Source organism: Bacillus rossius, chromosome 2, assembly GCF_032445375.1.
Source record: "Bacillus rossius redtenbacheri isolate Brsri chromosome 2, Brsri_v3, whole genome shotgun sequence".
Lineage (NCBI taxonomy): Eukaryota > Metazoa > Arthropoda > Insecta > Phasmatodea > Bacillidae > Bacillus > Bacillus rossius.
The window spans coordinates 25875156-25900627 of NC_086331.1; the positions used below are offsets into that span (position 1 = coordinate 25875156).

Below are 25472 nucleotides of genomic sequence, written 5' to 3' on the forward strand. Positions count from 1 at the left end.
GTTAATTACTTGTACGAGTACCGCTAGCCAGCAAAAGATAGCGCGGCAGTCGGCAGCGTCAAGCATTGTCTATTGAGAAAAGTGTGTTTTCTGACTGATGTGATGTAATTTTTGGCTTTTGTTTGTATGATAACTGCAGATGAATGAAACCGTCAAACTATACAGGTGAGTGGGCATAGAAATGAGTGTAGTATGCACTACAAATACGTGTGTGTACTAACTTGTACATTTCTCATCTTTCCTTAGAAATGAATTTATTTTGTAGCAAGGCGTAGTCTGACAAAACAGGGTACTGCGTGGTCGGTTAAAACAGGGTAGTACCCTGTTTTATCCGACTATACCCTGTTTTATCAAACCGTTTCTTAACTATAGCTTTAAGTACAATGATCATTTGATATTGTTACCCATAAGTTCCAAACCATTATTTAATTGGTTTCGGGCACAAATTAATGTACAGTATTTTGTTTAGACAGTGAATCATCATGCCTTATGTTCGCCAAACCAACAGACAGTCTTGGTCTCAAGATGATATGAAAAATGCTGTTGCTGAGGTTTTGGCTGCCAGAATGGGATACCTTAAGGCTTCTAAAATGTTTGGCGTCCCACAATCAACTCTCGAAGCGAGAGTGAAAAAAGCCAGAACTGGTTTATCGCTTGAGTATGCTACTAAGAAAGGCAAGCATTTTAAAATTATTGTATTCTAAGAAGTGTAAAAAATAAATATGTATCAGTTTTTAATATATTTATTGGAAAAAAACTAAATAAAATCTCTATTATTTTGCTGAATGTTGACTTTTTAAAATAAGAAGCATCATAATGTGTGAATTATTATGTTTTAGGCTTGGGCCGTCACAAGCGGGTTTTCAACCCAGATCAGGAAAAAGATTTGGTGGAATATGTTCTTCTGATGGAAAGCCGTCTGTTTGGAGTGACATTAGTTGAGCTTAGAAGTCTTGCATATGAATTGGCAGAACGAAATAACCTCCAGCATAATTTCAATACCACAAAGAAAATGGCAGGTAAGTGCTGGCTTTATTCATTCTTGAAAAGAAACCCAGATTTAAGACTACGTTCGCCGGAGCCAACCTCCCTGGCCAGAGCAATAGGTTTTAATAGAACTGCTGTGAAAACATTTTTGACCTTCTCACTGGCCTCTATGAAAAATACTCTTTCACTCCTGACAGAGTGTATACCGTCGATGAGAGTGGAATAAAAACGGTGCCAAATAAGCAACCCAAAGTTTTGGCTTTACGAGGAAAACGGCAGGTAGGAGGTGTGATTTCTGGAGAGAGGGGCGTTCTAGTGACTGCTGAAATATGCATGAGTGCTTCGGGGAAATATATGCCTACAATGTTTGTTTTTCCCCGCCAAAGAGCGAAACCAGAACTTCTTGGTGATACGCCACCAGGCACAACAGCAGAATATCACCCTAGTGGATGGATGCAAAAAGAATTGTTCTTGAAGTGGCTCAAACGATTCATAGAGTTTTCTAACCCTACCGAGGAAAAGCCTGTGTTACTTTTATTGGATGGGCATGCCACGCATACAAAAAATATTGAGGTGATCGATATGGCACGCAACAACCACATCATTATTCTATGTTTCCCCCCACTTTGCACGCATCGTATGCAACCTCTGGATGTGTCCTTCATGGCTCCACTTAGCAATTACTACTCCGAAGAGGCCAGGAAGTGGTTGAGGACCCACCCGGGAAGACCAATAACAATCAATCAAGTTGGGAAACTTTTTGGTGCCGCTTTCATGAAAGCTGCATCAATTGAGACAGCTGTGAATGCATTCAAGATGACTGGGATATTTCCACTTGATCCTAATGTATTTCCTGACTGGATGTTCCAAGCTGCTGAAACAGTTGAAAGGCCTCTAGAGGAAATGTCCCGTCAGCAAAGTTTGGCCATTTCAAGCATCCACCAACCATTGGTACAACCTACCATGGCTGAATCTGTACCTATGGCCAGCACACCTGAACCTGCATCTAGCCAACGTGAATCTCATGGGCCATTTTCGCAGTGTCTTCTGGATTCCGAAGCATCCACATCAACAGCCACATCGGCATTTGCTGTGTCACCGAAAGACATTAAACCCATACCTATAGCTCAGAGGAAGGTTGAAACCAAAAATAACAGGAGACGTGGCAAAACTGTGATCCTCACAAGCTCCCCTTATAAAAACGAAATAGGCCTAATTGCTGCACAAAGTAAGACATCTGCGCATAGTTCTACTGCTAATCCCAAAACAGTAAAAAGAAAACTGAATTCATCTAGAGGCAGGTCACATGTTAATGAGTCTACAACTCGCAAAGACCACAGTAATAAAAAATGCAGTAAAATATCCGAAATGACTCAGGACAACTCTGAAACATCTGATGAAGAAGAAACAAATGCAGCATGTCTCTTCTGCTATGACTTGTATTCAAACTCCAAATCAGAAGAAGGGTGGATTAAGTGTGTTATGTGCGATGAATGGGCACACGAACAGTGTGCAGGTATGGGCAGTGATGATGTTGGTCCTTACACCTGTGATTATTGCCAACGATAGAATATTGTTTTTGGTATAAATGTGTTGTATAACTTGCACTGATACTCAGAGAGTCTGTGATTTCAGGCATTTTGAAAAATGAGATCCTCAGAAACTGATAATGATGACATTTGACTTTCTTATTGTGCTATTTGTTAATGTATCATAGTAAACTGTAATATACATGCAAGTCATAATTCATATGTAATATAGTTGTCAACACTTTTTATTAATTTTGTATCTAAATACCTGCACTAATATGTTCGACATTCATGTACCCCGTTTTATCCGACCGGTATGATAAAACAGGGTACTTAACAACATGAAAGAAAAATATTAATGTTTTATTTCACATTGCTTGGAACCGACTCTTCATATGCACAATATCAGTAGGGATATATATAGTGTTTCCTTGCAAATAATGGATACTCATGTATAATTACCAGCCACTTAATGAGCATATAAACACTAAGTACCCCGTTTTAGCCAACTCTCCCCTACATAACGGGTTATAGGTTATTCAGATTATTGAAAAATTAGACTTTCGTGTTAGGGTAATCGGCACTGTATTAATTCGTTGATCAGGTATATTAACTTGAGTTGTTTTTCGTAGAGTGAATGATTAATAAACTCCGCGAAAGGTAAAGGAAAACAGAATATAAAATTTATTTAATAATTAGTTACAACTGTCACTGGTCAAGAATCGAACCGTGGACAGGAATCCATCGATTCAATTAGTAAACTAATAATTGATTTTTTCGGAGACTTTTGGAATTTCTCCCGCATTTCTAGCTAAATAATTACATGATTTCAAGATGGTGCCCAAATTTCAAGATGTCGGGCACCTCAGTAATATTAAATAATTACTGCACTGTAGCAGGTTATAATAAAACTAGCATGATGATAAGATCAGTACACACAAGATGGTGTCCTCCAGCAGATGAAAACATGATAGTGGTAATGATTACTAGCAGGTGGTAGCTCCTGGTAGCATGTACTGAACATAAATGACGGATCCATGATGGACATCAAGGTTAAAGTCAAAGATCAAGTTCAAGGTCAAATTTCAAGGTCAAGGTCAAAGTTCAAGGTTAATGTCAATGTTCAAGGTAAATTTCAAGGTCAAGGTCAAAGTCAAATTTCAAGGTCATGGTCAAATTTCAAGGTCAAGGTCAAAGTCCAATGTTAACAGTTGAGGTTACTTGTATGGTGAACAGAAAATTATACTAGCATGACACCAGCACACTCTAGCAGACGAAAACAAGATGGCAGTCTCCATCAGACGAAGACAAGATGTCTGACATGACGTCATACCAGATGACTATATATACCTTGGTATTGGCAGTAGGTCAGTCTGTAGGTGGCTTCTGTGGAGGAAGGATCTGATGTTTTTTTTCCCCTCACCGGTTTCGAACCAAGGACGGGAATCGATATAACAAATCAGAATTCTAATAAGTTAATATTTTGATGAATTTTGGAATTTTTCCTATTTTCTAACATAAAAATTACGGATTTCCAAGATGGCGTCTAAATGTCAAGATGGCTGACGTAACGAAACATGCAACATTAATAGGATCCAATATGACGGACGTAACATAAAGTGTAACGATGACATCGTACTCAACCAATATGGCGGGCGTAACGAAACATGCAACATGTATATAATCCAAGATGGTGACCGTAGCGATAAGTGCAACAGTGTTTTTTAAGATTTTTATTATTTAATTCTATTATTTAATTTTTTTAATAATTTTTAAAAATTTTCCCGAATTTATAGCATAAAAATTCCGTATTTTAAAGATTGCGGGCGTAACGGAAATTGTAACGGTGACGTCATAAACCAAGATGGCGGTCATGGAATCCTTATTCCTAAAAAAAGTCTTATCGGAGGCTGTAGACATGGATGCTTAAGCCTATATCAGGAATTTCGTGGTTTCTAAGGCAAAACCACTTTTGTGGTTTTTCGAAATCCTAATTTTTCCCTCGCAACGGGAATTTTTCCCTCGAAAACAGGAAATTTTTCCTTAAAACAGGAATTTTTGAGTCATTTTGAGTCATTTTTGAGGAATTTTGAGGATTTTTTGAGTCCAAGATGGCCGCCGTGACGTCACAATCCAAGATGGCGGACCCCGATACCAAAACCAGCGCCTGGCGCCTGTGCCAGTATGCCCTATTACATACTACTACTGTGCCAAAGCGCCTTGCACTCTGGTCCTTCCTAGTCCATATTGGTACCATCCCACGGGTAATGTGAACCCCCCTTAGCTCGTGTGCTATCTCCCGGCGCAAGTACCGTCTGTTAGTGTGAGAGCCGAGATACAGACGATGACAACAACGTGATTCTAAGATGAGGCTGCCGTGACGCGACCGAGAATCATACTTCCACTTCAGATATTTATTTTTCAACTCTGGACAGTATAAAAAGTGTTGGACATGAAAATGGCAACAAAAGACTCTGCTGAGTACTGTTGTGATTTTAATGGAAACGGCATCTGTTTGGTCACAACCACAAAGGAAATATTGTTAATATTTTTAATTTAATATTTATATCAAATAGTTGTACAAATTAAAATAGGTTAGTAATAATCAGTTTATATTTTTATGATATATCAGGAAGCACCTAAAATATTTCAGAATGTATTCTTTGCTGAAATGCTATTAATTTATATTATCTTTGGATCTGGCCTAGTAACCAGAACTTTTAAACAGTAATCAATGAGTAATATAGATGGAAAGTTTCTTCCAAGCAATATTTAGAAAGCTGTGGGATTTATCATGTCAAATAGCAGGATCCTGTAAATTTATGCACAATATGATAAGTTTGTAAGAAAAGGAATTATAGAGGGAAATATCTGAAGATATTTTACCTAGGAAGGAAATATAATGTCTTGATTATCATTCGTCGAGGTAAGCTGTAGAATGCTTATATTGCAGAGAAATGTAGCCCGTCATACTTTAATTGATGAATACTTTGTTGGAAAAAGGTATTGATCATATATGTATTAAACTATAATCTTTTCAATTGAAATGAAATAATTCATATGTGAAAATATAATTTGACTAATTAACTCGCAAAATGATCATAGATTCATGATATATAGTGGTCTGATTGAACAGACATGATATAAAACCCTGAGAATTTAGTCTAAGCAAAAACATTTTTTATCTGGATTGGTTAAATCTCAATACAAAACATGTACATCAGTAAAATGATATAATTGTCCATGACATTTAATTTTTTGGTGTTTTAACATTACAAATATAACATTAACCTATGTGTGTTGGATATGATGTTAGTTTGGATTTAAGTTGTTTCAAGTTAGATTGTTGCACGACTATTGTGTTTATGTAAATGTAGTGTAACGCCTGTATTGTTGCATCTTTGAATGTGACGTAACTAGTGGCGTAACTAGGACGTCATTGTTCTCGAACCATTAAGTCGGTTATTCTGATGGTGCGACACTTAGGAGGACCACGAAACCTTTTCAGGGTATAAGGAACGACGCCGGCCTCCGGCGAGTGAGAGATTGATGGCGACATCCGCGAGAGTGCGATGAGAGCAGTGAAGTGAAGAGGTTGAGTGACCTCTTGGCGAGTGATAGCGGACGGCGAGCGACTGGCTTCGCGTGAGAAGACTGGTGCATCGGCGACTGAAGCATCCTTGTGGTGTGTGTGTGGCGGACGAGTGAGTAATGCGAGGCAGTATGTTGGGACAAAGTCGCGCGTTAAGAGACGAGCAGTAGAGAGAGCTATTGTCGAGTCGAGCTCCAGTGGGAAGAGTAAATTGTGGACTTAATTAAAAAGAGATTAATTTGTGGGCCGAAAATTCAATTTTATAGCTTAATTAATAGTATAAATATAATTAAGTAAATATAATTATATTTAATAATTGGACTATCCTTTCCGGACCTATATTTCCCTCTGGTAGCAATATGTTAATATATGTAGATGTGATGAAACACAAGTGGTTTTTAAACGCCTCATAGATTTCGATCAAATGCATTTGAGTCTAATACCGGACAGCTCTATACTAACAACACAGGTGAGAGTGTGAAAAATAATCTAGCGGCAAGAGGTGAAAGTACGCAGTTGTTTTATGGAATTGTTAAACTATGTATTTTATTGTCTGTTCACAAACATTATTAACTGTTTTTTTTAAGGAATTTGAAGCACTGAGGATTTATTTTTCCCCATAAATCGTTAAAATGATTAAAAAACCTATTTCTAAGAGAAAAAGGTTTTTTTTTTTTACCATGATGTTGATAACATATGTGTTAAACCTTTAAACAGACACACTATTCGTACTGGAATTGTAAATATCGTCTGCCATCTATCGGGCTGACGTGACAAAAACGCCAGTTTTTCACACAGATATCTCGGAGCTGCCCCCTCTACAACAGCAATGTGTCTAATTGTGTCCGACGGACACTGATTGCTTATTGGTCCACGTGACCTTCTGACGTCATGTTTGGCGAGGACAGTGACCCGAATCTCTCTGGTCCGAATACATTGGTCAAATTGAAATTTAGTCATAATCTGTGTCCTTTTGTAGCATAGAAGACGAAGAAGAACAGTCCATGATATTTACTTTCCGTTCTCCGGTTTCAAAAATGTGCTCTTAAACAGAAAATAATGGGCGGTGTGATAGGAAGCCAAGGAAACCAAATCATAATTTTGATTAGTGCACAGTTGATGCAAGAAAACAACAAACAAAAAACAGCCAACAAAACCATTTATTTTTACGCTCTATATTTTCTGCGCTCTGAGTAGATTAAGGCATCCCAATTGTAGAAAGGGCAGTTTTCCGTGCGACAATTTGACGTCATTCACATTAGGATAAGGACACGGACCGCTCACAGGTTCGGACTTTTGTGGACGGGCCTTGAGTCTCTAATAGTTTTTGCACTGTGGTCATTTGAGAGTGACGAGCAGCGAAGAATGTGGACGGAGCTGCAACAGAGTTTGAGGGATGAATGAGGGAAACAGGAGCACGCCGAGAAAACCCACCCGCTTACTGCAACGTCCGCACGCTTCCCACTTGCGAACAACACAGGTTTGATCCGACCGAGAATCGAACCCTGACCGCTTCAGAGGGAAGCGAGTGATCTAACCACTCGACCACAGAGTATAGAATGTTTGCGTATGTTGAGATGGTAACAAATTAACTAGAAGTTTCTTCGTCCCAGCGAACGCTTCGGGCATTTCGATTTTATAAGCTACCTTATTTACAACAGCTATATTTCTTTTCGACGGCAATCATTTCCTGTCCGAATGTCTGCTCATTCCATCTAAACCACTTACTTTATTTACTGTTTTAAAACATAACGCTCGAACATTCTTATATAGTCCGAACATCTTGAATTTTCTAATGTGGCTATCCATCCGATGCCCACAAAAGTTTTCTGAAAATTCCATGTTAAAATTTTTCATCCAGATCAAAATTCTCAATTGACATTCACAATTAATCCGCAAAGAGTGCATTACAAAATTTTAAAACCGATGTTTCATTTTAGCATTACTGATTTAAATACTTTCTGTGAGTTTATAGTTTAAAACTGCCACTGATTAAAATCATATTCAAAAACAGTTTTGCTAGAAACAAAATTAATACTAAAAAAAATTAAAAAAAAAACAATGCTCTAAATGCTCTAAAAATAAGAAAATAATTTTTGAAGTAAATCAAACCCATTATTTTGTTACATTATATAAATTCATATGATATAAAAGCTTGTGAGATTTTCCTGTGTAAAAGAGATTGCCAAAATTTGTATGGAGGAAAGGCCCCCAATTTTTTCATTTGTCCATTTAGAAGATACGATCATTTTTACATGAATGGTAAAATAAACTATATAACAATTATTTATATTTATATAAAAGCTTGTTTTTGAAAAAAAATCACTTTTAATTTATTTCAAATTACCTGAGTTGGTTGATTTACTAATCAAAGTATCCAACATCTGCCATAACTCTCTCTCTCTCTCTCTCTCTCTATATATATATATATATATATATATATATATATATATCCAAGCATGTGTTAGTTGCACAAAGATGAGATTCTGTTGCCAGAAAAACTTCTCTAGCTCCGTCAGAGTCAATGAATAACTCGCTTTCATTTCACTGAAGAAGTAAACTTTAGTAATAGTTTTCTGCATCTCTCGCAGCCGCAATATATGGTACACGTACAACGGCTTGAATATTCCTGATAACCATTTTACTTTTAACATTTAGTGTAATTATTCACTGTCTTGTTTGCATTTCTGATTCATATATATCTACAAATTCTTGAGGAATTTGATTTGAGTTTACATAATGAGGTTCAAATAACATTGCAAATTCTAGAAGACACATGTAATTAAAATCATAATCGGGGTGCTTAGTGGGCGGTTTTTCGTAATGTTCGAATACGTTGCTACAATATCAGGTAGCTGTTCCATTTAAATCAAATTGATAACATAGCATTCTTTTGGATCTTCAACTTTTTTGTTTAGAATACTATTAATTTGAATGTACTGCGATTTATCTACTTTTAAATAACATAGAAGTAATTTAAAAAATTGTTGTAGTGTAGAGGATTTATTTTGGGCAGTCTCCTTTCTTTTAATTACTTGTGCCAAGATATATTCTCGCGACAAGCTTTGATATCACATGAAACAAAATGGTGGGTTTGATTTAATTCAAATTTTATTTTCTTCTTTTTAGAGCATTTAAATAAAATCTTGTTTTAAATATGTTTTTACTATTAATTTATAATTTATTTTTTTAGTTTTCACTGGACATGTTTCTAAGTCTGTTCATTTCAATTAATGCGTATGCCAGACTTTAGAACGGCCTAATCTTAATTTAATCACTGTATAGACAAAGTGCACAACGCTATACGTCAACTGTGCGGACAATATGTTATGCTGTATAAGGCAATATTTAAAGTGGACAACTTCAAAAACTTTGTTATTATAGATGTCTTCATAAAAGATGGAATTAAAAATCCGCACCTGACCGTTGGAGCATTTAAAATAGAAAAAAAGAAATTAGCCTGGTTAAGTCCAGAAGTGGAGACTCCCACTATGATGTCCTACAAGGACCCTCCTGCAGTGATATATTCCTAGTCCCTAGTCGCTTCGACACTGGTTCAGCAAGTTTCATAGTTTCGTCACCCAGGCGCCTTGTAGCTTCAAGGTGTGTTGGACTGGCACAGCTACCATGAAGTCAGGATCCTGTAGCACTTGCAAAATTCCACTTAATGCTTTTTATTACCGAGGAACCAGGACACCTGCAGCTCTAGGAACTTTCAAACACGCTTGTGGCCACGCCAGAGAAACTCGGAACAATAACTACAGCCTTCACAAATTCACTAAGTCCCTTACGTGTATTACCTAATTAATTATTAACACTACATTCAAAGTTTTGCTAGCGAACTAAAATGTAATAATGTTGTTCAGAGGACTTAGCTGAGCCCAAAAACATATAGCACCAAACTTACGTTGAAGTAACGCTAAGGAGCTACGTAAATTGTGTAACTACAAACAGACTAAGTCCACATAAAGCATCGATCGAGCAAACAAACAAACAAAATGTCTGTAACTTCTAAAAACCACAAACTTAACAGTGTCGCGCCTCAGAATTATTACGCCCTCATGTATTGTGTTCTTACAAGCCTTAGGTCTTTAACTCTGGGTGATCTCTTGTGAAGAACTACTATATGTCCAAAACGGTGCTCACGACAAAAATATATTGTATCACCGACTCGAAGTAAATATTTCAAAGTCCACACCTGCCCACAAATTCTAAGTCCGAAATGGGCTCCTCATAAAAAACTTGTATCGCCCAGATCCTAAGTAACAAAGATGTCATGCCAGAGTTCTTCGGTGCAACGACGTAATGGCGGGGCAACGACCTGGAGTGTGGCAGCAACAGCGATGTCTTCGGCTCGGTGACAACTGCACTCCGCCTCTCTCAAGGGGCTTAAATACCCGAGGCGCGGTTATCTCCCACAAGGAAGAAACTTCTTAAACGATCCAGATCAGGAAGTTGGGGAAGTAATATGGCCGGCTGTTTACTCCTGGAATACATTTTTTTCTGACAGAAGCCCTCTTTTATTGACTGCATCACTGGTTGCCTAACAAGCAGGCTTCCACCAAAGGGATATGCTTTGCAGCTTATACATCAGGCGTAAGGAGACGAGTATTGAATTAAGTGTGATCTTGTGGCGGCGGTACTTTTGTAAATATTACAGTATTGGGTATTGCATATTGTATTGTCACCAGAAATAAAGGCGTATGCAAAATTTCAGCAAATTCGGTTAGGAGGAACTGGTTCTAAATCAGCTTGCAAGATTTGACCTAAACAAAATAATAACAAACATTTCAAGTTAAATAAAAGCTTGTAATAAAAACATAGAAAGGCGCAGTTTGGGTCCGCGCCGTTGATTTTTCGTGAAAACGTCAGGATAAAATCATAAGTGTTTCATATTAATATTTAGTTTAACTGTCAATGTCTTTAATACAACTTGCGTTTTCTATATTTCCGAGCATATTTACGAGTCATGTGAGACATCTTTAATTATTTTATAACAGTCACGCACATACGCCTACACTGGTATGATGACGTCACAGGCAAAACTAATACTGCGTGACAAACAAGTACAGACATGATCTATCCGTTGTGGGCTCAACCACTGCTGATGCATTATTAGTCTCGTAGTTAAAAAGCGATTCCAATCTGACGGTATTTTGAAACACAAGGAAATTCGACCAATTATCGCTGAAACGAATAGAGTTTCATGTCAAAATTATAAGCATGAACTCCAATAAACGTTGCAAAAAAATCAATGAATTATTTAAAAAAATTTAAGTATTTAAAAAACTGTTCCTCTTGCACATGCTAAATCAATAATAATAGGTGGCCGAGTTTTTTAATATAGTTGTCAAACTTCAACATTTATTTGGGGAAAAAACTATATTGAAATTGATGATATACCTTGGACTGTTGTTTGTAGTTTTACTATCAACCTTCAAAAATTAACACTGATTAAAGTTTAAGAGCATGGTTGCTATTAGACACCATTTCCACTTTTTCTCAAAGAAATATTAAATATTTTAATTAACCACGCAATTTTAGTGAAAGTTTGGTATTTGCTGTGACCAAAGGGAACACCTTACAAATGTTTACAATTAATTTGAATGCTAAGTTTAAAATGATTTACCATGTAATAAAAATACGTAAAACCTATTATTATATGATTGGATCCTGGGAAAGTGAGAGAAAAATAAATTTGACGAACACATTAAAAGTTTTGAAATACACTAAATTTGAATTAGAAATACTAACGGAATACCTGGGGAAAATATAGATCACGGGTTTTAGTTCCAGAGATAGAAATAAAACAGACTTATAGATGTAGCTTCACATATGACCTGATAAGTTCAACTGCTGTTGGGGGATGATAGGTGCTGTATTATTCACGTTCACTCTAAAAGTCAATCCTCACACAAACTGTGACGTTACTCTTTGGAGCCGTACATGCAATCGACCTTTTCACTGAAGTCGTACTTTTTTATGCTTGGCTGTAACCATAGCGCACTTTGATCTTCGTAGATAACTTAAAAGTGAGTAGGTGCTCATAATAATTAAATTTATCATAGGATACCTGTTATATTAAAAAAATATAATTTCTTAAGTTATTCTGAATAAAGACATAAATACTCAAATGATTTAGCTTTTGCACTGTGAAATTATAAATATATGACAGATCTCTGTCATTGTAATAATGATAAATAAATACAGTATGTCCATAAAAGAATGTGCTAGTCATACATTTTAATAGTATCAATTGTAAGCGTTGTAGTGTGTTGGTTCAAGGTCACAATTGAAGAGTACCTCAAACTGTTTTAGATACGCGAATGCGTGAGTACTGCTTTGTTGTTTTCTCGCTTGCAGCACCACCTAGGCAAAATGGCGACTCCTTTGCGTAAAACATTTTGTGTTTTTCAATTTGATAAAAGTGAATCTGTAATTTCATTTCAACTTGCTGAAGTAATCCATTGCTAACAGAATATACCGGTTACCGTCTTTAGTCTTGGGAAATGGTCCAGTGATGTCGATGGCTATCCTCCATTGTATGCCCTCATTTTCCCACACCTCTGGTGGTGTGGCCCCTTTTTATCTGAGCATGCTTCACATTGTCTACACCAAACCTTCACATCCTGGTAACACCTCAACCAGAAGTAGCGTTGACGGGTCTTGGCTAAGGTTTTGTTTACCCCTAGATGACCACCAGAGGTACCGTCATTGATTTCATTCAATACATCTGCCACTAGACTCTTTGGAAGGAGTAGTTGCATGGTAACTACTTTTCCATTTGGACTCTCCCATGCCCTCATTAGTAGCCCATTCACAATTATCAAGGAATCCCACTGTGCCCAGTAACTTTCACAGCCCTTCGGTCATTGGAGATCTCATGACATATTGGCTGTCCAGTACCACTCTCTAGCCAGCTTATGATAGGTGCCAGGTCAGGATCTTGCCGCTGCGCTGCCTTCAGGCTGGCATTATCCCATTTTTCTTCACCGTTAGTTATTTTTGTTCGCCGAATATCTTCGATCCCCTCATGGTTACAGTCTACCTTGCAAGGTCTTCGGGAGAGGGCATCGGCATTGCTGTGAATTCTGTCTTTCCTGTGTTCTATCCGACAATCATATTGCTGTATCTGTTCAATCAACCTAGCAAGTTGTCCCTCTGTATTCTTAAACTGTAGTAGCCACTTAAGTGCGGCATGGTCAGTGCGTAAAATAAATTTTATCCCATATAAATACTTGTGGAAATGTTGCAAAGAATTCATTCACTACAGCCAATAGTTTTCGTCTTGTGACGCAGTAGTTGTGTTCAGGCTTAGAAAAAACAGTGCTCTAGTATGCTATTACTCGATAATTTCCATCTTGAACCTGGGACAGAACAGCTCCCAAACCATCTTCGCTTGCATATGTGTCGAGGATATACTCCCCATGTGGATGGGGGTAGGCAAGTATGGGGCGAGTACACGGGGATGTCTTGAGGTCTTGAAATGCAGTCTTACATGCTGAAGTCCATATAAATTGTCTCTTGTCCTCGGTCAGCTGATACAGTGGTTTTGCGTTTGTCGAGAACCCGGGCACAAACCGTCTATAGTAAGTACAGAGTCCCAGGAAATGTCTTACTTCATGCTTATTCTTCGGTTGAGGCCACTCCATAAAAGAATAAATCTTCTCAGGATCTGTTCGTTCTCCATCCAGTGATACGATATGCACCAGGAATGTTACCTCATGCTGGAAAGAGAAGTACTTCTTAGGACTTAACTTAAATTGGGCACGGCGAAGCCTGTCGAATACATCCTGGAGATTTTGCAAATGTTCCTTCACTGTATTCCCTACTACAATAAAGTCGTCCAGATATACTAGGCATGTTTTCCTGGTCAAGCCATGCAGGACAAGTTCCATTAATCTCTCAAAAGTTTCAGGAGCATTTCATAACCCGAATGGTAACACAGTGAACTAGAACAGACCACTACCTGTCGTGAAAGCAGTCTTCTCCTTATCCTCTGGGTGTAGATCCACTTGCCAGTAACCACTCTGCAGGTCCAATGCAGAGAACCATCTGGTGCCAGAAAGTGTATCAAGTGTGTCATCGATATGTGGGAGTGGGTAGCTGTCCTTTTTGGTGATGTCATTCAGCTTCCGGTAGTCCACACAGAATCTCAGTTGGGCACTCTTCTTTGCAACTAAAACAACTGGGGAAACCCAAGGACTTGCGAATGGTATTATTACACCACCATCCATCCTAACCGCGATCAACTTCTCAGCTTCTTCCTGTTTTGCTAGAGGCAGCCATCGTGGTACCTGTTGGATCGGCTCTGCATCACCTGTGTTGATGCGATGATAGACAAGTCTTGTTCTCCCAAGGTCAGTATCCCCCAAGGAAAATACATCCTGGTTGTTTACCAGAAAAGCTGTTACTTCTTCTATTTCCCCATCTGTTAGATTATTTTCGCATCGCCTTAGAAGATACTCGAGATTTGGGTTCAGTGTTTGCACATCATGTATAATAGGTAAGGAGGACTCACATTGGCTTACCCAAGAGACTGGAGACTGGTTCTCAGCTAGCTATCGGGTCCCCTGGTTTAAGAACCCTTGTTCGAGAGTCGAGGATGACCACCCTGACTGGTACAACCTCGCCGACCCTTGCAATGCTTCGAGCGACCAGGAGTTTCTTCAATCCTAGCTTCATATCTGACTCTATCAGGTAGCTCATGTTGCCCCTAGAATTTCCCATTATCCTGTCTGCTATTATCTGTTCATGTTTAACTGGAATAGAAACAGATTCGCTAACATTCACTTGAATTACAGTAACTTCTAATTGGTCGGGGGTAAACAAGGCCACCTCTTCATATTTAATACGCAGTACCTGTCCTTCCATGTCAATAACGAATCCATATCGATTCATGTTGTCCACTCCTTATATTTCCTCATCGGTGATATCAGCAACAAGAAAGGTCTGTGATAATGTCCAAGTTCCAATCATTACCCGCAAATCCAGCTGTCTGTGCACAAGTGAAGTGTCTCCAGTGGCTGTTTTGAGTCAATATGGGATGGGTATTCTCTTCAGATTTTCTCTACTTAGAATGTCCGTGCGGATTATGGATGCAGATGCCCCTGTGTCAACAGTAAGTAAACACTGTCTGCCATTGATTCATCCATTAAGCAACAAACTGTCATGGCCTCTACGAAACCCTAGGGGCTACAATTTCCTGTAGAGATGGCATGCGCCCCCTCACACCAGTTTTTGCTCGTTTCCTCTGTTGATATCTTCCTGTTTCTCTTCCTGTTGTGTAGTCTTCCTGGGTGTTGGACAGTTCCACTGGATGTGTCTTGGTTCACTGTAGACGAAGCACCACGGGCGTCCTTCTGCTCTCCTGATCCGGTTACCTGGAGTATCATTCAGCAGTTTCTTCAATGCTCTGAGAATATCTACTTCATTAGTGGTGTTTCTAGCATTTGCTGCATCGTAGGGTTCCAGTCCAGTTCTCCTTGTTCTAATGCTTTTGTTTCTTGAGGCACTGTGTGCTGCCTCAATTTCCAGGGCATGGACCAAGGCGTCGCAACTCTTATTGTGTCGAGCCAAACAAAGCGTTTGCTAAATCTCCACATCTCTGAGCCCGTCTATAAAAGCACTAGTGGCTAGCTGCTGGCGGAACTCTGTTGGTGCTTCTGGGTAGGCAAGGTGCGCTAGTCGCTCGATGTTGGCTTCGAATTCTTGGAGGGTTTCTGAAGATCTCTGTTGAAGTGTCTTTAGGGCTGTTCTATTCACCTCGACCATGTGTCGGTCGCCATTCCTCAGCTCCAGGGAATCTATCAATACTCCATAGTCTTTCTGCTCTGTAACTGGCATGGTCTGCAGCAGCTCTATTGAAAATCCTCGCAGGGCCAATACGAGTGCTGTAGCCTTTTCTTCCTTTCGTCCTAGTTATTCACTTCAGCAGCTGCCTCGAACTGTCGTCTGTAGAGAGCCCATGACGATAGGCCATTAAAGGTGGGTTGCTTGAATTTTGAGAGGCCGGTTGTACCTTCCACCTTCATGTCTCCAGAATGACTGCTCCTTTTTGTAGCCGATGTAGCTTCCTTGATCATCCGATGGCACTCTTCAGTTACAGCGGCTACATGCTGTTCGGTGGTATGCTTGAGCTGAGCTAGCTGTTGCTCTTGTTCTGCAAGATGCTGCTCCAAACACTGCACTTTCCCTTCTAACTGAATACTGGTTTCATCCATCTTCTTCTTTAATTCTTCTTGAGCAGCCACGAGTTCATTACGCATATCTCCTCTTGGTTCTTCTTCAATCGCTTCGATCTCGGTCTTCATAGTATTCTTCATCTCTTCTTGGCAGTTCTTCATTTCACTATTCATTTCATTCTTCATCTCTTCTTGGCAATTATTAGTTGGTTCTTCATCTCTTCTTGGCTATTGTCAAATTTATTTTTCATCTCTTCTTGGCAGTTATTTATTTGGCTCTTCATTTCAGCCAAGAAAGCCGTTACGATTTTAAGTTTATCGGCGGCCTTCTTCCTTGTCAACATACACTACAAGCCTAACACTACTGTCTTATGACTACACTGTAATTTCCCCTGTGGGCTAACTTAACCCATTACTAAACACTAACACTAAATTTAAAACTACTACACTCAAAACTGACTGCAGTTCCTAACACTAATTTTAATACCGAAAATCTAAATTCATTTATTTTAAATCACTATTCATTATTTGTAAATTATTTAATTAGGGTTATCCCACTTCTGACACCCAAATGTTACGATTTTAATAATCGTTGAGTGGGAAGAACTGAGTTCGTATAGGGATAGCCCAATAATTTTTTTATTGCACAGTTTGATTGACTGCTAATATTTACAACAGTAATACATTATTTTACTTAAAATGCCTACTAATCAATTACTCGCACTCAGTATCTCAAGTCCTTACACACCGCACATCTCGCTGGGCCGCACCCCTCGCGCAACTCTCGCCGCAGCACTCCTCGTGGACCTCCTTCGCCGAACTCTCGTCGCACTCGTCACCGCCTTCGCACCTCCCTTCGCTGAGCCGCTCCGTCGCCACCGTCGCACTTTCCTTCACCGAGCCAAAAAAGCTATCGCGGAGGCCGGCGTACAGACTTATATAGACCCTGGTGCCCCTTCTAGATGTGACGAACGTGGCTGGGGCCAGTCGCGTCATCCTGTGCTGACCCGACGCCCGAAGCGTCCAGAAGGGCATTGTTAGCTCACGCGACGGCCCGGGATGACGAGTCACGTCATCCCGCGCCGACCCGACGCCCGAAGCTTCAAGAAGGGCTTCGGGTGCTCGCGCGATTGCCCGTAGAATTCCCACAGGCTGTCCGGCACCAGAGCAGGCACCGCGAGGGGAGCCTTGAGGAAGAGGGGGCGGGGGTAGCGACGATCCTTGTAATCCGCGCAGGCACGCGTGGCCTGTCTTTTTTTAATGGTGGCGCGCGTCTCGGCCCTGCTTGCGCTTGTAACAGTATTATTCATCACCCACCCTCTCTAAGAATATGTTTTACTGTAAATCCTTTGTATAATTTCACCACCGATATTTTATTTGACCTTTTATCATCACGGATTTACACGATAAAAATTTACAGCAACGCCACACCAGAGACTCAAACCCAGAACCGTCGCACCGAAAGCCGGAGTTAATTCAACTGCACTACGAAGGTCGGCTTACACAAAACACAAGGGCTTGGTCACCGTAGTTAATGAAGTATTGAGAGCTAAGCCTGGGGTTATAAACCACACAAGGGACGCAACTACGCTACTGCGCAACCGTAACCAACGCAAGAAAATAACGGTCTTTTATAAAGCACACGAGTTGCAAGATGTCACTATCCCTACTACTTTAACAATAGAAAAAAAATTATTCCCCATGACTTTTTTTGAGAATTAGTGTTTATATTAACAACATATGAAATTGTAAATTATTTGATTTAAAAGTTTTATTTACTTTCACTGTACCAACATTTAACAAGTGAAAACGTGATGTAAATAATAAAAACAACTTCGTGGGCTTCCATACACATAATGTCTGCGTGTTTAAAAGTTTTCGTAACACTTCATTTCAAATAGGGAAGGCAGAAACGCAAGAAGTATAAAGTTGGCCAATGCTTGCGTTGCATTTATGGGGGGGGGGGGGGGGCTGATTGTATCCCCTTGGAAAGGGTACCTTTCAGACTTATGGTGGCGGTAGTGTAGCTGGGTAGGAACTGGAAAGGTACCCTTTCCGATTTCTTAAAATGTTTCGGTTTTAATGCAAATATGCACTGGAAAGGTATCCCCTCGGAAAGGGTACCTTTCAGGATTTTCTGTGCAATGACATAGCCGAAAATAAACTGGAAAGGTACCCTTTCCGATTTCTTAAAATGCATATTATTTTCTGCTTTAAAATCCTGAAAGTTATCCCCTTGGAAAGGTAACCTTTCCAGTTTGCGACATGTATGTGCTCGGAATGGTTAGGTTAGCTTAGTTTAGATTAGTTTAGGTTAGTTTAGTTTAGGTTATTTTAGGTTAAGTTAGGTTAGGTTAGATTAGGTTAGGTAAGGTTAGGTTAGAGGGGATAACTTTCAAGATTTTAAAGCAGAAAATAATATCCTTTTTAAGAAATCTGAAAGGGTACCTTTCCAGTTTATTTTCTGCTGTGTCATTGTGCAGAAAATCCTGAAAGGTACGTACCCTTTCCGAGGGGATACCTTTACAGTGCATATTTGCATTAAAACCAAAACATTTTAAGAAATCGGAAAGGGTACCTTTCCAGTTCCTACCCAGCTACACTACCGCCACCATAAGTCTGAAAGGTATCCTTTCCAAGGGGATACAATTCTGTCGTCCCACGTTTTTGGGTCTTGCGAGGTTTGTAACCGAGTATTTAGAAATGTAGTCACTGGACTTATTGCGTGGTTCATAAACCAGGCTTAAGGAGGAAATGCAACGAAAGTGTGGAACCTCACACGACTGCGAGCGTGTCGTTATTTACCACATAGATGTGCTCATCTTTACTAATGCGGGAAACTTCGCCCACGGATCGCACATCGTTCTCGTCGTTGGCGCTGCTGTTGGTGCTCGGCTTGGAATCCGACACCATCGGCAGTTCGTCGGCGGGGTCGTACGCCTCGTTTATCATCTTGAACAATCCTTCGCCTGGAACAAACAGACAACCATTTCCCGGGTCAGTTGGTCTGATGCAAGGTTCTTTCAGCGATAGTAGTACATACAATGGAGTTAGCATGTGGGACGCGACCGCAGTCGCAACGAATGACTTTACAGCCATCCCAACATCAAGACCACAATATTAGATGAAGTCACGGCCACGCCAACATGACCTCCATATTGGATGACATCACGACCGCCTCAACGTCATGGCCGCCATATTGGATGATGACACGCCTGCGCCGACATCATGACCGCCATTTCTGATGATGTCACGACCGCCTTAACGTCATGACCACCATATTAGGTGACATCACGACAGCCCCAACATCATGGCCTCCATATTGGAGGACATCACGGCTCCGCCAACGTCATTACCACCATATTTAATGACATATGACCTTGTTTTCAGCTACCATATTGTCTTGGATTTTTTAAAACTTTAATTTTAAACATTTTATTTAAAAGTTACTTGCGTTATCTACTATGAAGGTCTCCGATTCAAACTCGACGAGTCCAGAAACTAGTTATTTAACTAAAAAAAATATAAATAAATTTTAACACTCTAAAATATAGTTTTAAATATGGTCATTATAAAACAAAAGCTATGGACATTAGAGGTTTTCATTTCGAATCAGACCGATGTTTTTTTTAAAAACTCCGTAGAGTAACGTTTATTCACACATTGTCCGCAAACAGACTGCCCCCCCCCCCCCCCACCAAAAAAAACCCTTCAAGACTTACATTACTCCCGCCGAAGTAACGGGCAGCAATATTGGTCAGCATATTTTTTTTTTTCGTCCGCTATAATATTCTAGTATCGATTGTCATCGTGCGTCACTTTTTATCCGCAAAACCACACATATGTAAATCACCAGATCAGACACTTTACCGTCAACCGTCTTGTCGGTAATCTTCGTAACCATTTTGAAAATCACCCAAAAAAAATCGGGGAAAAATTACCAAACTAAGTAAAAAAGTAAGAAAACATGACTAGTAAATGTATTGCGTAACATAGTTTGATACCTCATCAGTGAGAAAGACGTAATTTAAGCTTAAAAAAAGCTGTTAAAATTAATTTTTCAATTACCTCTTCGACAGGCATACTTCTCATCCTCACAAGGATTCTATACAAGGCAACTATCTGCCCGAATAATAATTGATACATTTAATTTTGAATCCTACAGGAGAGGTCTCTAAAAAAACCGCTGAAAGTGTAGAGTGTAGAAGACAGACACAAAATCTAGTGGCCGGTATTCCAGTCTTCCGCTCATTTAGATTATTTATCGCATCTCGCGCAGTGGACGAATAAATAACAGTACAAAGCCAGTGCAATTCCGTGCCCGCAACACTCGTATATTTTCAGGTTGCACTATTGTGTAGTAGCAAATATGCGATGTTGCCAAGCGTTTGGGACACAGGGGTGCCAAACACAATAAAGACGAACACCGGACAGCTCTATACTAAAAACACAGGTGAGAGAGCGAGAAATAACCTAGCAGCAAGAGGTGTGACTACAATATATTTTTCTAGATAAATCGTTAATTTATATGTCATATGGTGTCAAACGATTAACTTTTTTTTAAAAATTTTGAAGCACTGGAGGTTTATTTCCCTTATAAATTTGTATAGTTTTTAAATATTTTTTTCTAATATTTAAAAAGATTTTTGTTGGCATAAGGTTGGTACCATATGTATTAAACCGATATATTGTTCATAGTGGGCATGCAGTCTGTCATCTGTCGGGCTGACGTGAAAACAACGCCAGGTTTTCACACAAAAATCTTGGAGCTGTCCGGTATTATTCTCTAGTGTGTTTGCTAGCGCTGCGTTCGCGGTGGGTGACTCCACGAGGGGATACTGACGCCGATCTTTTCCAACTACTTTATTTATCCAAGCGCTTATGTTGTGCTGCGCACCACAGATAAAATATACGCAAACTAGTTCGAATACCGTTCCAGTTTCTTGGACCCAGTCATTTATGCACAGCAAGATTTTGTTAACAACAATACTTGCTGACGTTTTCAAAACCACTTTTCAGTTATATGTTGGCATCCATGCAGAAGTTAGTCGCCAGCAAGGATAAGTCAGGTGTCATGGCGACGCTCGGTATAGGCCCATGCAGTGTGTGGCATACGACCACAGCAGGGGCAACCACAAGCATTTGGAATAGGCTTCTCAGAACCACGAGGCCTTCAGTACACCCAAGTCAGGACTAATGTCAAGCTTATAGACCAAGCGTAGCCATTCCGCGGGACCTTAAGTAACAATAATAGCTTCACATTTTGCCTAAATCAGCATCTTATGGGTCAAGTGTCTCCGAACTTCGGTGCCTTCAGCAGCTATTATTATCTGTTTTGCGTGAAATACAGGATATATTAGAAACAATTGAGCCAAGTCTTCAAACCATTAGGTCTAGACATTACTAGGTGCGCATTATGCTTGCTACATCTGAGAGTCTCTAAACCATGGAAACTTTAGAACCTCGATACATTCTCGGCTACACACATGGATACACATTTTAAAATTAAAGTAAAACATTGTTCACTAATGGGCAAGTTTTTGCTGGAAATACACAACATGCAGCTTCTCTTTATCAATAAAAATGGGGAATGCAATAATTACTTGTTCACATTGGTATCAGCTTTATTCATTACACAACAATTTATTTTTAAATGTACGCTGCTCTTGCTGTAGTGTTCAAAATAAATATTTGATTAATTCGTTTTCCAATTATTTGCTTGAAATATTACATATTTTTACGGTGGTTTGGGTTGCTTCAGTTTTTTAATTTATTTAAGTATAAACTTATTTTCTTTATTGGGAAGAATGCATTACTGTTTTATAAAAAGAAAACATATATCATACACACGTACATTTATGAGTTGTGCAAATTAAATCCCAATAAAAGTGAATTTTAAGAAGAGATATAAGAGATATTTGTAGATTTCTTGTTGAAACCATAGTTATAAAAGCTTTTGGCTCAGTACGTTTCAAAGTTGAAATAATGTAAAGTATAGGTTTCGTGTTGAAAAACTAATAATAGCGTTTGGCTATGTACGTTTCAAAGTTGAAATAATGTTTTAATATAATGTAGGATACTCATTCTTAAATTATAGTAAATATTTTGTGAGACTAATTTTTTCTCTAAGTAGACGATTCATAGAACCTCTGCATGGACAATAACATTTGGTACCAAACCATTGAAAGCCTTTTAGTTGAATAAGCGGGTGAATGTATATGTGATTAAATAAATGGGCTGCTAACGCTGATTTCAAATGTACCAGAGTATAAATATATATATATATAATTATTAAACTAAATTTACGTTGGAATCCGAAGGACATAATCAAACATTCCTTACTAAAATTCATAGCTAAAAATTTTGATATTAATAGAACGAACCAATCAACTAAATGCAGATATTCGATACTCAAGCTTTATATACACGATTGATTGTCCGTATACAAATAGAGACACTTACCAGCTAGTTTAAGAACTTTTATGAATACGTTATGTGATATGCTATGGCATTCGTTTGGTTTGGTTTAACGTGGCGCGATTATGCACAGAAGCTTATGGAGACTGGACGTCCAAGATTATATGTAGTGGACTCCTTACTTCTTGGTTACCGACTCAGTGCTCATAACTATGAGCCATGCCGGAGTGTTGATATCAAACCAACGACCCTCGCCACATGCGCGTGACGTGACAGCGAACATCGTTAGCTTAGTTAAGTAGTTTTTTTTGACGTGACAACGTCTAATAAATCGATGAACGCCGGCTGCACGCACGAAAAAGTGTCCCGTTACGCACATTGTCCCGTTGCGTTGTGTCCCGTTGCGCTCATTGTACGCTTGCGCCGCATCTATCATTTCATCAATGTTTTGTTATGACGTTGTCACGTTAAACTATCGTCCGTAAACCGACTTTACAGACAACCAATTTTTTTTAGGTTTTTAGCTCGTTGGCAATTTTCAAAGATGATTCTTGCAATGAGGAAGATTTGTATAATTGGACATAGCCATTGCTAGTTTGCACTGTATGTAAAGAGAAAACTCGAAGAACGGACTAATAAAGATGAATTCACAAACACAGAGAGAGCAAACGAAAATCAGTCAAAGTCAAGAGTTAAATGTATATACAGCGCAGAGAATTCCTTGGATCGAATTAGTCCTAACAATACCACAGCACGTACGAACACAGTGGGCCGACAACGACGAGACAATTGCGATAAAAACACCAAAAACAGACAAAAATAGGTAACTTTTGGACAACACGGCGACAGACAGACGAATTCAACGGTGATAACAGCGTCGCAAACGCGAACCCAGCGATGGAACTAAACATGGATTCTGACAACACAACGACGACAGCACAGACTAACACAGCAGGCTTCGCACGACAAAACAGTTGCGATGTTCCCGAAATACCGTGTGCTTGTATATTTATAGATCTTTGTCCGTTCTTCGGGTTTTCTCTATGACATACAGTGCCAACTAGAATTGTTGTCTGTCTACAATAGTGATTCAAAGCGAACGAACCGACTTCCTATTAGTGAATTAGTTTTGATAAGGTTAAATTTTTGACACATTTGCTGATTGACAATGGTCGTGACTTATTCACACGATTCCAAATCTACAGCCAATGACCTACCCGGGACTCAAACCATGAATCTTCTCGAACCGAAAGCCGGCTGCTCCCAACTGCGACTTCGAAGGTCCGAAGGTCGGCACCGAGGAACTTCTAGGTCAACGAGTGCAAAAGGTAAAAAAAAAAATTAAGTAGCTTGGCTTCTGGGTTGTAGCCGTGTCCTTGGCGAATAATTCACCGACGTTTCGGTCGACATTGCAGTCGCCATCATCAGGGAGCTATTACCTACTGTTACAGTTACAATAGGTAACTGCTTCCTGATGATGGCGACTGCAATGTCGACCGAAACGTCGGTGAATTATTCGCCAAGGACACGGCTACAACCCAGAAGCCAAGCTACTTCGGACAATGGCTGTGAAAGCCTGCGGACATTGTTAAGTATTGTTAAGTAAAAAAATCTAAAATGTCTGGTCGCAGGTTTGCGGTTACCTTAATAATGTTCGACAGCTTTCACGGCCATTGTCTGCAGTAGCTTGGCTTCTGGGTTGTAGCCGTGTCCTTGACAGTTAACTGCTCCCTGATGATGGCGACTGCAATGTCGACCGAAACGTGGGTGAATTAATCGCCAAGGACACGGCTACAACCCAGAAGCCAAGCTGCTTGCGGTTACCTTGTGCTTGCTGGAGCGGAGCTGATGCGAGCTTGCGCGCGCGCTGACGCCATGCCACGGTGCACTGGGCCGCGGGGGAATTCAGTTCCTTGCGGCCGAAGCGCGTGCGCCTCCAACTGCCGCCGCCGCCGGCCTGCGGTGAATTATAAATGACCTGGCCGCGGCGTCAACAGTTGCTATGGCGACCCGCACACGCTGCTCTTCCAACTCCACGCGCGACCCCGCAAACAGCAGGTTTTATCCCCTTTTTGTCTTTTTTTCTTTGCCGCGCTTTCGACGAAAAACCTACTGATAGTTTCAATTCGCATAACCGCTGCGCATTTCGATGACGCCACGGCGAAGAGTCTTTTGTTCTGAAACTTGTCGTTAAACTAGAACGAAAAAAAATTGTGAATGTTATTTTCCGGCATTTAAAAAGAAATAGACAAAAGTCCATAATTTATTAATTTTTTATATAAATTCCTGGTGAACCATTTTCTGGATTTTTTTTCCTGACCTTTGGGTAAAATTCTCTTACAGATTTTTTATACCACAGCGTCATTCTTTTTAAATATAATATGCAATATTAAAACTAATATTAAACAGATATATGTACTACTAGCTGAAATACCCGGCATTGCCCGGGCTAAACACATAATAATATAAAAACATCACTACCAAGTTTCAAGTCTGTAGAAAATAAACTAGAAAAAAGGAAAATTTTGATTTCAAAGTCCCGTTGATTGCACAATCTCGGTGCATTAAGGCTACGCATCAGCAAAACCGAGACGCCAACCTTCAGCTTCAGTTGGTGGGAAGGCAGGTAATCCCTAGGCAAGACGTGGCGAACGCACTAAACGATAGCGCGTTACAAATTCAAGGCAACGCCATCTATTGACGAGTTCTAAACTAAGCTGTTATTGGTGTCTTTAGTTCGCTAGCAGCCGCGAGCTTCACTAA

At 39.7% G+C, this 25472-nt stretch overlaps 1 protein-coding gene across 1 annotated transcript in view; it reads right to left on the reverse strand.

The window, feature by feature from the left end:
- LOC134528864 (anoctamin-4) overlaps positions 1 to 25074 on the reverse strand; it is a 207979-nt gene extending 182905 nt beyond the window's left edge. The window contains exons 1-3 of the mRNA XM_063362531.1: positions 25030 to 25074; positions 24534 to 24687; positions 19098 to 19261 (exon numbers count right to left, since the gene is read on the reverse strand). Of these exons, the coding sequence (XP_063218601.1) occupies positions 19098 to 19261; positions 24534 to 24687; positions 25030 to 25074 (363 nt within the window). The remainder of the gene's footprint in view (positions 1 to 19097; positions 19262 to 24533; positions 24688 to 25029) is intronic.
- Positions 25075 to 25472: the final 398 nt, after the last annotated feature.